Here is a 13,820-nt window from a genome sequence, read left to right on the forward strand (position 1 = left end):
TGATGTGATGTCATGGAATGTTCACAACAGTTCCATCTGACAAGGGAATTAAGTTGTTCTGATGTCCACAGTCCAGCATCTGTGAGAGAAGGGAAGGTGTCAGTTTGCCAAGGATTGAAAACTCACACAAGGTATGTAGATTAGCCTTGTAGGGCCAGTTGAGGACTGGACAGAGACCTAAGAGGTGGGGAAGCTAAGCTGAAGGGAATAGGGAGAGTAGCAGGGATGAAATGCCATGGTAGGGACCATTAGGAAAATGTTGCCCTTATACAAATCTTTAGTGTGATGATGGCTGGAGTGCCGGTAGAGTTCTGGTTGCCACACTTCAAAAATGATTTCCTAGAAATGGAAAAGGTTCAGAAAAGGGCCAAACCAAAATGATCAAGGGGTTGAAGCAACTCCGCTGGTAAAGGAAAGTTTACACTATCTGGAACTTTCTAGTTTAGAAATAAGTAAAGGAGGACATGAGAGAGGTGCGTAAGATTATGCATGTTGTAGACACAGAGTTATATTTTTTACTCCTCTCATCATACTGGAACCCAAGGCCATCCACTGAAGCCAAATGTTGGAAGGTTCAAGGCACTGGGTGGGGGGCACGTCACATAGCGTACGGTTAAACTGTAGAACTTGCTAGAGATGTCCACTAACGTTGCAGTGTCCACCGACCTGGATGACTATGAAAGATTAGACAGTTTTGCAGGGGATTTTTTTTTTGTCAGTGGCTATAAGCCATGATAGTTATGTTCTACCTCCACTGTTGGAGGCAGTGTCTCTGTGGCTGGGAATCCCAGATGGGGAGAGTACTGGTGCACTTGGATCCTGTTTGCATGCTTCTCATGGGTTGGCCACAGTGAGAACAGAATGTTGGGCTCGATGGTCCTTCAGCCTCATCCAGTGGGAATGTTCTTAACCTGAAGGCTAGTAGAGAATGCAGAAGCTGTGTAGAAGGGAGAGGGGGAGAACCACGTTGCTCTCCTGGGAGAAAAGGTGGAATATAAACATAATAATAACAGGAGTGGTTGGTGAGGAGGGGCATTCCAGAATGTGGCAGGATATTTTTAGAGTTAGTTTTTCAGGTATAAAACATCTCCAGGTGATAGGTGTTTTATGCATGCTTGTTTCTTTACATTTTTTTCTTGCCCTTGTAAACCAGGGTCATGTATTATATCAAACATAGCATACAGGGGTAGGATAGGCAAAATTAGGCAAGAAGCGTTGCCCCATCATGTGAGGTGAACCTGAAGCTTCTCATTTTTAGCCATTTCTGGACCCGTTTTCTTCGTTTCAATAAGCACTTGAAATAACTAGTTAGTAAAAGCACATTAATTGTCTGATTTCTCCCAAATCATTGCTGCGTCATTGCCTTTTGTGAAAAACTTCCCACCCTCTGGTTTGCTGTAGGAGGGACTAGAAAAATGTCTTCACCCGTGTGATTGGAGCATGCCATGGTTCATTATGAGGAAAAGCCAATCAGAACCTTGATAAGTTATCAGTAATTCTTGAACTGAAGAAAGTAGAAAATCAGAATGTTGTGAAATGTTTTTCATGCTTAGAATGATTTAATAAGCTATAAAAAGAGGTATATTTTTTTCCTGCAGCTCAGGAATTGTTTTCTTTTAATTGCATCAGTACTACATAGAATTGTGGAGCTGGAATATGTAGGAATGCAAACAGAATCAGGGCAAAGACCAGATTTTATTGGATATTTTTTATGTGATATATGAAGTCCTTTTTGGAGTTGGTGTTAGAAATAAGTAAATTAATATAAGTATGTAATTTTACAAGCACAATAGGAATGAATTGGTTCAAATTAATCCTCTAGTTTTGCTAAACCTTATGCTAAATTGGCCACTAGATGGAGTCTGTGCAATTTAAGTTTCATCTGTCATTTCCCATAAATATTTTCTTAAGTTAGCTACTGAATATTTTATCTACAGTTCCAGAAACATCTGCTAATTCATTGCCAAATTTCATAAAAGCTTTATCGTACCAGAGACGTTTCTGATATGCAATTTCCAACAGCAGTTTTAAAGTCTTCTGACTCTGTACTTATATGGAAATAGAGTGTAGTTTTATTCACCAGTATGAATTTGAAAAATTCGCTGTAAGGGAGTCATATAGGGAGAATACCTCAACTCTCTTATCATTCATGCTATTAAGAAAGGGCTTGTTTTATATATCTCGTGGATGATAAAGCTTTGTGAGTTAAATGTTTTTCCTGAACCAAGAACTCTGGCTGGAATATGCATTTGCAATGTTTCACAAAGTTGGCCTAATTTTAGAGTAGTATTCATGGCATGTGGGGGGTTATAACCCGTTTTTGGCCCCTGGGCATATTTGACAACCAGAAAAAAAGAATAGGGACCCTGCAGCTTTCTCCTCCCCAGCTGCAATCTACCTTAAATTCACCCCTCACTACAATTAGGCTTGAAAAAACCTCCTCTGTTAGCTAAAGGAGGTTTCTTTCCACTAAGGGAGTGTGGAGGTATGGTGTCCCATTGGCAACCAATGTGTTAGCTGATATTCCAATGCTTTGAGTAGCTGTATCAGGAACTGTGTATAGTAATAGTTGCAGGTAAGTAGCTGTGTTGGTCTGCCGTACTCGAAACAAAATAAAAAAAAATTTCCTTCCAGTAGCACCTTAGAAGCCAATTAAGTTTGTTATTGGTATGAGCTTTCCTGTGCATGCACACTACTTCAGAGACACTGAAACAGAAGTCAGCAGACCCTTATATATAGTGAGAGGGTGGGGAGGGGTATTACTCAGAAGGGTGGTGGGAATGGGTGATTGGCTGATAGGTGTGGTAAACCTGTTGACGACTGTTAACGACTGCAATTGGTCTTACAGGAAAAAACAAGGGGTGAGATGGCTAAAGATAGCTTTATCATGTATAATGAGATAAGAATCCAATGTCTCTATTCAGACCAGGTCTCTCAATGGTTTTAAGTTTGGTAATAAGTTGCAATTCAGCAACTTCTGCTTTGTCACTATGATGCCACAATTTAGGTTTCGCTCACAGACCTGAAATGGGGCACCAGTGAAGCAATGTGTTGTCAAATCTACCGCACCAACAGTACCGAAATCATATTGAAATACCCTTGACAGACTGGAACAGAACTGTAGCCATATCTCTATGAGTTCTTACTGACAGCCAGTGCTAGACCTTTGTTCTTGAACTTTGCTGGATAATACTTAAAGAGAAACAAAAACCTTAATCAAGCACATTTTAAAAGTTACGCTAGTGATGGCTTGCTTTGTTATCAACTTCTGCCCTTTGTCACACATTTATCCTTGAGCAGCCAATAGGAAGCATTGGTTGAGATAGGAAAAGAGATACCTCTGAGACCCACCTTGTGCCTTCCCAGTACCACCGTGTAATCCCTATATTCCTAGACCTGGGAAAAGGAAGTTGTGCCTAGTCCTTCCAAAGCTCAGCACAGTACAGGATGTATCCTCTAAAACCAATGAGGGCCGTAAGGTGGCGGTGAGAGACAGGATGTTAGGGAAGCAGCGGTTTAGACCTGCGAACACAAACTTATTTGCATTTAGGTGCTTGGGGGAACTGTCACAAAGCAGAAACTGTTGATGGAGCCATATTTTTGCAGTGAAACACAATGTGCCTTTTATTAATCGCCTCAGCCTTAGAACCACAGACTTGGAAGGAACCCCACTACTGTGGCAATCCCAAATGGGTGGAATTCCAGCTTCAGCTTAAAAACTTCCAACAAAGGAGGGTCCACCACCACCCGGGGCAATCCGTTCCACCGTCAAACAGTTTGCACCATCCAGGAGTGTTTCCTGATGTTTACTCTTTTATTGTTTAGTCGTTTAGTCGTGTCCGACTCTAAATATTGTTTATTCTACTTAGAACCCATTGGGTGAGGTTGAACCTTCCAGAGCAGGCGTGGCCAAGGGGGTGTCCTGCAGATGTTACTGATGGGAACTCCCATTATCCCTGGTTACTGGCTGTGCTGGTTAGACTGACTGAAATTGTAGTCTGTAACATCTGGGGGGCACCATGTCAGCTACTTCCTGCTCTGGAGCAACAGAAAATTAATGTGGTCCATCACCTCTCTCAAAACTATGTAACCACACTTCCAGTAATGAGGATATGGGTGGTATGTTCAGAACCTTTGCTCTGCTTGCTTTATGAGAAGAAATGAAAACATTAACCCGTATTGTCCAGATTTCCTTTATCTGTGTCATCACAATCCTAATCGTAGCTTGGCCTAGAAAATTGTGATGAGGATTAGGATGTGTTGCTTGTGGCAACATTAGAGAAGTATTAAATATTATATAAAATCTGCCATTTGTCTTCTATAGGGGCAAATCAGGTCAAAAGAAGAATAAAAGCACTTCTGTGGAATGAAATTTGACCTAGTGCAGTCAGCTTACTCTCTGCCCTTCTCCTGTCTCTATGACCCCCCAGGTCAGAGTGTGAATCATTTGGAGTTAGGTAAAATACATAGAAAAATACAAACTACTACTACTACTACTAATAATAATATTAATAATAATAATACCCTTGATTATATTTTTCAGGGTATCTGGTTTATTAAATTTTCTTTTTAATTAACATTAATACTACAATGTTCCTAACAGACATGCAGAACCCAAAATATATTATGTTCCATGTCCACCCTGATTGCAGTATTTTCATTCAGGCATCAATTAAACTGCTTTAGCCATTCAGTTGTTAGGAGTTTACGATGGGCTGATTTGAGGGTGTTGATAATGATTTGTGTTTCAAATGCTCCATGGTTTCTGGTAGATTTTGTAGCAATTTCACTGTGCTGCTGGCTCAGATGTCTACCCGTAAGTCAGTGGAAGTCATGGCCTTGGGCTGGGGCTCTCCATATAGTTTTGCAGCCCCTTCCTGTACCTGGTCCTGCTTTGCACAAGTAGTACATTAAAATATTTGTAGTGTCAACTAACCGCTACCATTGTGTTAGTACAGTGCTGACCTATAGTACAGTATATCACTGAGAAATCTGTAAGATGTTATAAAAGGTAAAAGTAAAGGACCCCTGACAGTTAAGTCCAGTCGCAAACAGCTCTGGGGTTGCGTGGTCATCTCACTTTCCTGGCCGAGGGAGCCAACGTTTGTCCGCAGACAGTTTTTCCGGGTCATGTGGCCAGCATGACTAAGCCGCTTCTGGCGAACCAGAGCAGCGCACGGAAACGCCGCTTACCTTCCCACCGGAGTGGTACCCATTTATCTACTTGCACTTTGACGTGCTTTCGAACTGCTACATTCAACTGCTTTATTCAACTACAAATATTATTTTGTCTCTCCCTGCCCCATCTGCATGGGAGACAAAACTGCTGCAAAGGGAAGAGACCTGTGCCAGCGCTAAGAAAATCTCCATCTGCCTCTTTCGACTCACTTTCTCTCTGCCCATGGAAATGCCCCCAGTTTCCGGAAGAAGTGGTCCATGTTCTGTGAGTGCGCCTTGGCAGTTGCCCAAGGCTTGTCTCGGTCAGCAGGTGAGAGCAGCATCCAGTGAACATATGCCTTCTGGCCCAGCTTTAGCTGCTTTTGCCTTTGGATCAGGCAACCTGAAGAACAACTTCGCCAGGTGGTGGGCTTCTCTTCTTTCTAACCCAACTCACACATTTCTGTGGTGGCCTCCTATCTGTGAATTAAGGGTGGGTGGGTCGGGTTTAATTTGTGTTGTGCCCGTGTTTAAATTGCACAGCAAAAACTCAGTCTAAACGTACTAAAGAGGAAGAACGGCTGCCGCATTGTTACTGATTGCATTGATACTTGTGCTTCGAATAGCATTTGTCTGTGTCAAGTACTGGCAGATAAAACATTTATTTTCCCACCTCTGTGGGCAGGGAGCAGTGTTTTGTTTGGGGGGTTTCCCCTCACTCCCCCCCCCCCCCGTCAGACTGTCTCGTGGAGTCTCCTAAAATCATTAAGGATTCTCCGTAGCCAGAGAGGCTCTTTAGCATTGCACTGAGCATGTATAGATTAATGCAGTAATCAATGCTCTCTCCACACTGCAGAGATTTGTATTGATGGCTGTGGCTCTTGTGGCCTTGTTTGGTGTCACTGTTGTAGAGTGTTTGACATTGCAGAATAATTTGGCATTGGCTCAGGAGACAAGGACTACAGGGACTTGTCTTATAGACCTGGCTTTGTACTGATTTGTTTTTTGGAGGGGGGTTTCCTCTCTCCCCCCCCCTCCACCCGTTGCGGTTACGGCTTTGCTACAGTCGCAGGCTGGAATTCAGCAACCTGCTTGAAGTCGGTTCTGCTTGTTTAGGTGCTCTGAGCTGAAGCTGCTATGTTTGCTGGTTTCCTTCAGTTTCTTCTCCATACGGTGTATTCGGGGACAGGTAATCTAATAGTACTGTCAGAATGGGAGGCTGTAGATGACTGTAAAATATTATTGCCAATCAGTCTGAGTTTTGAAAAGGTTTCTTCTGGTGGTGAAGTACAAGCATAAGGGTGGGGGGGGGGAGAGATAAAAAGAGCCATTTTTCTTGCTCTTTCGGGGGCGGGCGGGTTCCTTTATCTTTCATAATACCCATTCCTGATTTTTAAGTATATAACTGTGTTTTTAAAATATAAGCTGACTTTTTCAACCATAAATATGTGTTTAGATTTTTTAAAATTTTATTTTAAAATAACCTGTCTGTAAATGTAATTCTGGACAGGGTAAATCTCATTTAGCCATAAACAATATTGCACGTTTGAGAAAGTAATCAGATTTCAGAGGTTTTGATGGTCAGGGAACATATAATCATTCAGATATATTATTTTTAGCTAATCTGTTTGGCAGAAGAGAGTTGGTGTGCCCTGCGTCTCCTGAGTCGTGTTGTGGTTAGTAAATTTCATAGCCTTCAAATTGCAATAATGCAGCCTGTGTATTATCATATAGTATGCTTTTGGATTTATTTATTTTTAAATTCAATGTTCCCAGTTGAAAGCATTGCATTTCAGTTTTAGGTATTCATGACTCTAATCTTGAATGTACCGTATTCATTTTTTGGCACTTTATATAGCAAACTGAACACAGGGAAGCTAAGGAGAGAAAGCAATCAACAAATTCTAGCCCAACCAACTTTGGTTAGCAATATCATGTTTGCCATAAAAATAATGTTGTGAAAGATAAAGCGTCTGAGCATGTTTGTGAGAGAGAAATTGTATAATAGAGTACACATTCTTGAATGCTGCTGTTAAAGTATCATTGTCATTAAGAATTAGGGACTCCATTTAATATGTCTGAAGTGAAATGGCACAAATAACAATGAGAGAAGGTATATTGTTTGCTCTTCAGAGGGAGAAATCTGTGCCTGAATGTGAATTTGTGCCAGTGCTCCTTCTTGTATGTTGCTTCCTGTCAGTTGCAACCATACTCTTGCTCCCTATATATTCAGGCTTCATCCTTTGAGGCAAGGTTGACAACATATTTGAGTGGGCTGTCAGCTGATGCCTCTCCCTCATTGGCAACATGGAGGCGCTAACTGGTGATGCCTACAGTTGGGGGGAATGCAGGGCAGGATTCATGTGGTGAGCTCTACCACAACATGTGCCCAAGTATGCCAGTTTATGGCACCAGATTTGCTTTGATGAGTATGCTGGCTTTGCACAACTACATACTTGCACACACCTCCTTCCATATTCACATGCCCTTGCACTAAGTTCAGAGGGGGAGGACCTGCCCATTATCCCACTGTTAGCCGAAGTTTGTAGGGTGGGGTGCATGAGACGGCCTTCTCTGTGGTGGCTCCCTACTTCTAGAATCCTTTGAGGTGTGTCTGGTACTGATACTACACTAACATTTTCATGACAAGTGAAAATGCAGCTCTTTGCACAGCCCTTTGGGAGGGGATGAGAAGTGTGATGAGTCACTTGGCCATGATAGTATCTAGCTTGTTTCAGTATTTTTTTTCTGATTCTTTTAATTATAATTTTAAAAGTAATTGTATATATAATATGGTTTGTTGTTTTTTAATTTTATTTACTGTACTTCGTTTGAATGAAGGTGTGGTTTTGTTCTGCCCTGGGACTATCTGGTGAAGAACAGATGATAAATGTTAAAACTAAATAAATATGCATAGCCTTAATTTGATCTAGCATGTCAAAAAGGGGAGGAACTTTAGGAAAGATTCTGCAAGTTCAGCAACAACCCTAGCAAGAAAGCTCCCTAAACTATGGCTAATGTTAACTGTGGTTTGATTAAGAACATAAGAAGAGCTTGCAGCATGATGCCAATGGCCCATCTGGACCAGCATCTTGTTCTCAGCTGGCAACTGGATGCCTTGGATTATTAGTTTCATAATGCATTGTTTGGAGTTGGCTTGTTTCAAGCAAACCATAGTTAAAATTAAAATGGCCAATCTATGATGACATAGGAAACCGTGGTTAATCTAAAAATTAAAGCAGGTGCATCCAAAGCAGATTGGGGAAGGGTAGGCTTACTCTTGTAATATTAAACTTTGGTTTAACATAAGGGTTGGCTATGTACTTGTACTGAGCTTTTGATATCAACCATGATATATATATATATATATATATATATAGCCCAATGACAAATAAATGGGCCATTGATGCTGATGCTGCTGGTTGTTGTTGTTATTATCCTCTTCATCATCTGTATTACAGCTCCGTAAAGTAGTTTGACATTATTAGCCCCCTATTACAGGTTTGGGTGGGGCTGGGGATAAGAGATAATGAATGAGCTGCTTTACACTAACTAATGAATTCATGGCAGAGGTAAAGCAGAGTCTGCACAGTTTGTATTAGTTGATAATCAACAATAGCAGAGTGGCTAACAGTGCAATCCTGTGCATGTTTACTCAGAAGTAAGTTCTGCTAATTTCAATTAGACTTATTAGGTAAGTGTGCAGAGAATTGTGCTCCAGCTTGTCTTTACAAGGAAGCATCTTCTTGTACAGAATCCTGATCGGTATTCTAAACTGCAATCTCTGCGAATTGATTATTATAATCCATTTGTTGGTCATCATTGCATAACACAGAAGCTTATACACCTCTCTCCATCACTTCACATCATGTAATTCATTCATCTTTTCTGTCTACCCCTTTTACTTGTGTGTCATCTCAAGTACATTTCCAGTTTTGCCTCCATTATTCAAATTAATATTGTGTATATATACTACTACATACCACACAAAATTATTTTAACTACTATCAATTGCTTACTAGCACAGCTATGTGTATGTCACTTGTTGTAGCTTTGGTTGCTTCTGTCTCCCCCAAATAGTGAGATGTTGAGAGCAGTTTTACTGGAAATTGATTATGATGGTGTGATATTTCTGAGTTGGATCCAGCTGAAGTTAGCTGAACACGAGTTCCATTGAAATCAGTAACACAAGTTAGCCATCATTTAAGTGCTATTGATTTAAATAGGAACTATCTGCAGCTAACTTTAGCCTGAAGTACAGTCCTATGTATTTGCAAATGTACACAAGTAGGCCATATGGGAACCTGGAGCAAGCAAGCAGCTGCTCAAAATTTACTGCAGTTGGAAATTGTGGGGTTGACACAATCAAGCTTGTGTTTATAGCATGCAAATAGAGTGTGTTGTTTTATATGTAGAGGGGTCCAAGGTTCAACCCTAGGAACCTCCATTGAAATCATCTCAGGTTACAGGAAATATGGTACCTGAAATCCAGAAGAAATACTATCAGAATGGAGCTAGATAGGCCAGAATAAATAGCCCAGTTCTGCTTGATGAAATGAGTTATATTGGGTCATGGGCTCATCTTTCTCTTTCTCTGATATGACTATGAGGAAGATTTTGGTTTCACTTAACTGTAGCTTAAACCCAACAAACTGGTTAATCGTAAGCATGGATTGTTTGAAACAAGCCAGCTTCAAAGCATGGATTATGAAGCTGGCTTGTTTTATCAAACCACAGTTAACATTAATCATAGTTTAGGATTTGGATGACCCACTAAACTCTGGTTAATCTGAAAGTGTAGCAGAAGCTTCTGATTTCCTCCTTGTGCCTGTGCTGAAGGAGAGAATGAGAGCATCCACCCCTGGGTAGGAAGACTTGACTCAGTCTGGTATTGCTAAACTATGATTTAGCACACGTATGGGGAAGCTATAGTCTTCTATATGTTGTTGAGCTACAACTCCCATTGTTCCTGACCATGGGCCATGCCAGCTGGGTCTGATGAGAGTGATGAGAGAAGTCCAACAACACCTAGAGAGCCATAGGTTCCTCGGACTTGATTTAGGATGTCATCTGAATGTGGCCAATCTGAAGTATCTCCTTGTATTTTTATATGCTAGCAACATCAGCATCTTGAAACACTGTAATATAGAAACAGTCTTAACAAATTATAAATTCAGCCAAAAGATAAACTCAATCATCATGCAAGATCTGCAGTTGAATAGGGAATTGTATATTATTATTATTATTATTATTATTATTATTATTATTTCTAAATTCAAACACTAAATTCAGTTCAACTCATAATACAGTTAATGCATTTCCTTCAGAATACATATTTCATTTCTTTCCTTTCCTATATATTCCAGGTGATTTGGATTATTACTGGCTTGATCCTGCCACGTGGCACAGTAGGGAGACATCTCCTATTAGCTCGGTAAGAAATATGCCAAATTGGTCTATTGGATTAAATTAAAATAAACGATTATTTTTTTTATTATCATTATGGTGTTGGTTGGTTCTTAACATGATGATATGAAAAAAGACTGTGAGTTGTTTTTATGAATAATCACAAAACATCTTTAATAGGTAGGATATTTTTGTAGAAAATCTACTCCTTCATCCAATGAATAAACTTAATAGAAAAATGGTATGTTAAACCATAAGTTGTGTACTTTGTCTTGGATCATAAGTGTGCCTACCATTCTAAGTACTATGCTGGAGACAGCAAACAGTTTAAATAACCAGCATAGGCAACATGCGGTCCATTGATAACTATAAAAATAGATGCCCAACACCTTTATTACATCGGGGGAAAGAGTGTGGCTTACAGACTTGATTTGTATGCATAAACAGGAATTTGCTTCTCCTTGTTTGCTTATTTTTAATAGCATCCTGTAACCTGGCAACCATCTAAAGAAGGAGATCGCCTAATTGGTCGTGTTATTCTCAACAAGAGAACAACTATGCCAAAAGAGTCAGGTGCATTGCTGGGACTCAAAGTAAGTACTGTGGAGGTTAGGCTGTAAATTCATTCCAATATATTTTAAAGGTTGGCTGTGGCCTCAGCGAGAGAACTAAGTGATGGGTGGTGTCTCCTCCTCAGGGTCCTAATCTTATCTTTGGTTTTTGGACCTTGTGGTAGGAAAAGAGGAAAAGGATGCTGTGAGCCAGTCCGCACCTTCCCAAGTATGAAAATAGAATCATGTGCCATAGAAATATATTTGGCATTTCTGCTCCTTTAATGTCTGAGGCAGGGGCCTGACATAGATATAATTTGCAGATAAGCATACATTAGCTCAGCAGCCTTTTCTGACCTTTCTCTTCCTCCCTGTGAATTCCTAATATAGACAGATGAATTCCAAACTCCTTTCCAAATAGGGGAACATCTCCCTTCATTAAGAACAGTGAATGCATATTAGGTTGCCAGTTCAAATAGCCATGGACTGAGCAGGTTCAAGCTGGCCATAACCTTTAATTAGAGTTTAATGGGAAGTGGAAAATAATAATCATAAGATTATCATCCTACTAGATCAGACGGAAGGGCACATTAGTCCTGCATTCTGTTCCCACAGGGGCCCAATCAGGAACGTATGTGATTCCCACAAGCAGGACACAGTTGGAAGTAGCAATGTTTCTGAATACCAGTTGCTGGAAACCACAGGAGGGGAGAAGGTTCCTGTGCTCGAATCCTGCTTGCTGTTTTCTCACAGGCATCTGTTTGGCCACTGTGAGAACAGGATGGTGGACTAGCATGAGCCATTGGCCTGGTCCAGCAGGCTTTCCTAACATTCATAATCCGTGTTTTGACCTAGAATCTGTTTAAGTATTAATATGAATATGAGAACTTATAGAAATATAGTTTTGCATGTATAAGGCCTCTGAACATTACATAAAATATCACTTCAGCAAGGACTGTTTTAACTTTGAACTTGTGTGGCCTGTGTGTAAACATTCTGGTCAGCAAGTCATGATAGGTAACTTGCAGCTGTCTATTGGATTAAATAGTTTTTCATTGCATTCCTTCAAATGTAATCCACTGTATTCTGAAAACTGACACTTTCCCCCCACTCACTCAGGTTGTAGGAGGAAAAATGACTGATTTAGGACGACTTGGTGCCTTCATTACCAAAGTAAAGAAAGGTAGCTTGGCTGATGTGGTGGGACATCTAAGAGCAGGTAACTCAAGCCACTGAATTATTTTTTTTGATGTTGAGAAAACAGCACTACTGTTGTGTTTTGTTCTGCATTTACAGCAGGAACGCAGAACTTTTTCAGGACCACATTTCCCCATAAACCTTCTGGGGGCCAGAGCTGGGTGGGGGCAGAGGCCAAAGCAGGCAGAGCATCAGATTTGACCCTTACATACTATGTACAGTGGGCTACCTTCCAGTCATGCAAAAGTCAGAGGTTCTTACATCTACAGACAACACACACCACTCCCCAACCTTCATCTAGGCATTATGATAGTTAGAGGACATGTTTCAGCCAAGCAGCAGCTCTCATGGGGAGTGTGGAGTGGGCATGGTGTGAGGACAGGGCTTGAGTCCTGGGGAGGGAGCAGGGCATAGGGAGAGTCCCAAGGCCCAGACGGAGAGGCCTAGAGTGCTGCATTTCATCTCCAGACATGAGGTTCCCTATCCCAATTTAAAGTTTGCAATAAAACATTTCAGAATAATGTGATGGTAGCAATATATTGACAATCACTATCTTTACTGTCTGTAATAGTGTGCAGGTTGCCCTTAGAAGCAGCTATTTATATATGGTGAAAATTAAAAAAGCATTATATTTATATAAAGAATTGGAAGGACTTCCTTATGTATGCATTAAACATTTAATAGCATGTTTAATTTTTAAAATAGCATTTAAATATTAAGTGTTGACATTATTATCAAATTGCTTACGTGAGCAAAAATGGGCCCTAAATGAATCCACCCAGTTGAGTGCACTGATCCCCATGAGAAGAAGCACCTTTAGATTGCATGCTTGACGCCCTCTGCTTAAGTGAACATGGAAGTCTGAAAATAAATGGATACATGCAGTGCTTCTGCAGAACTGCTTGGGGGCCAGAGCTGTGCCAGTGCCTGGACTCCCCATTCTGTGTTAGGCGGACAGAAACTTCGCAATACAGAAGGAAATCATCTTCGGTGCAGTAAAGGACTCCTTATAGAAAATGACGGGAAGTGATGAAAATTGGGGGCTTTGCAAATTTTTTGGATCTGTGGATTTTATTTTCATATAGATAGCTCAGTTGGTAGCAGATGAGACTCTTAATCTCAGGGTTCGAGCCCCAGGTTGGGTGAAAGATTCCTGCACTGCAAGAAGTTGGACTAGGTGATCCTCAAGGTCCCTTCCAACTCTACATTTCTGTGTTTCTGCGATTGTGTTTGTATTCAAGGTGTTAGCAGAGTACACTGTATACAAAATGAACTGAACTAAGCTTTGACGTGAGGATCGTCAAACAGCAGTCTGCTTGGCATGAAAAAGAGCCAGGACTCTTTGAGCAGCCTCTTTGAACATTGAAACCCCTGAAGAAAGTGTTGGTGTTTGATTGGCCACTTGGAGGAGCTTACTTCTGTCTACATGCATTGGCCAGGAGGGTGCTTCTCATAGAATCATGGAATTGTAGAGTCAGAAAAAACCCCAAAGGTCATTTAATCCAACCC

General features: G+C 40.8%; 1 protein-coding gene across 50 annotated transcripts in view; it reads left to right on the plus strand.

The window, feature by feature from the left end:
* Window positions 1-13,820, plus strand: part of RIMS1 (regulating synaptic membrane exocytosis 1) — a 241,366-nt gene that overhangs the window by 121,906 nt on the left and 105,640 nt on the right. For 46 of the 50 annotated variants that reach the window (XM_080997930.1, XM_080997929.1, XM_080997933.1 and 43 more), the window contains 4 exons: window positions 6,777-6,833; window positions 10,524-10,591; window positions 11,046-11,156; window positions 12,234-12,333. In XM_080997930.1, the coding sequence (XP_080854056.1) occupies window positions 6,777-6,833; window positions 10,524-10,591; window positions 11,046-11,156; window positions 12,234-12,333 (336 nt within the window). The remainder of the gene's footprint in view (window positions 1-6,776; window positions 6,834-10,523; window positions 10,592-11,045; window positions 11,157-12,233; window positions 12,334-13,820) is intronic. The other 4 variants (XM_080997917.1, XM_080997942.1, XM_080997898.1 and 1 more) reach the window with 1 other exon arrangement.

Source organism: Podarcis pityusensis (genome assembly GCF_964106645.2).
Source record: "Podarcis pityusensis genome assembly, chromosome: 3".
Taxonomy (NCBI): Eukaryota; Metazoa; Chordata; class Lepidosauria; order Squamata; family Lacertidae; genus Podarcis; species Podarcis pityusensis.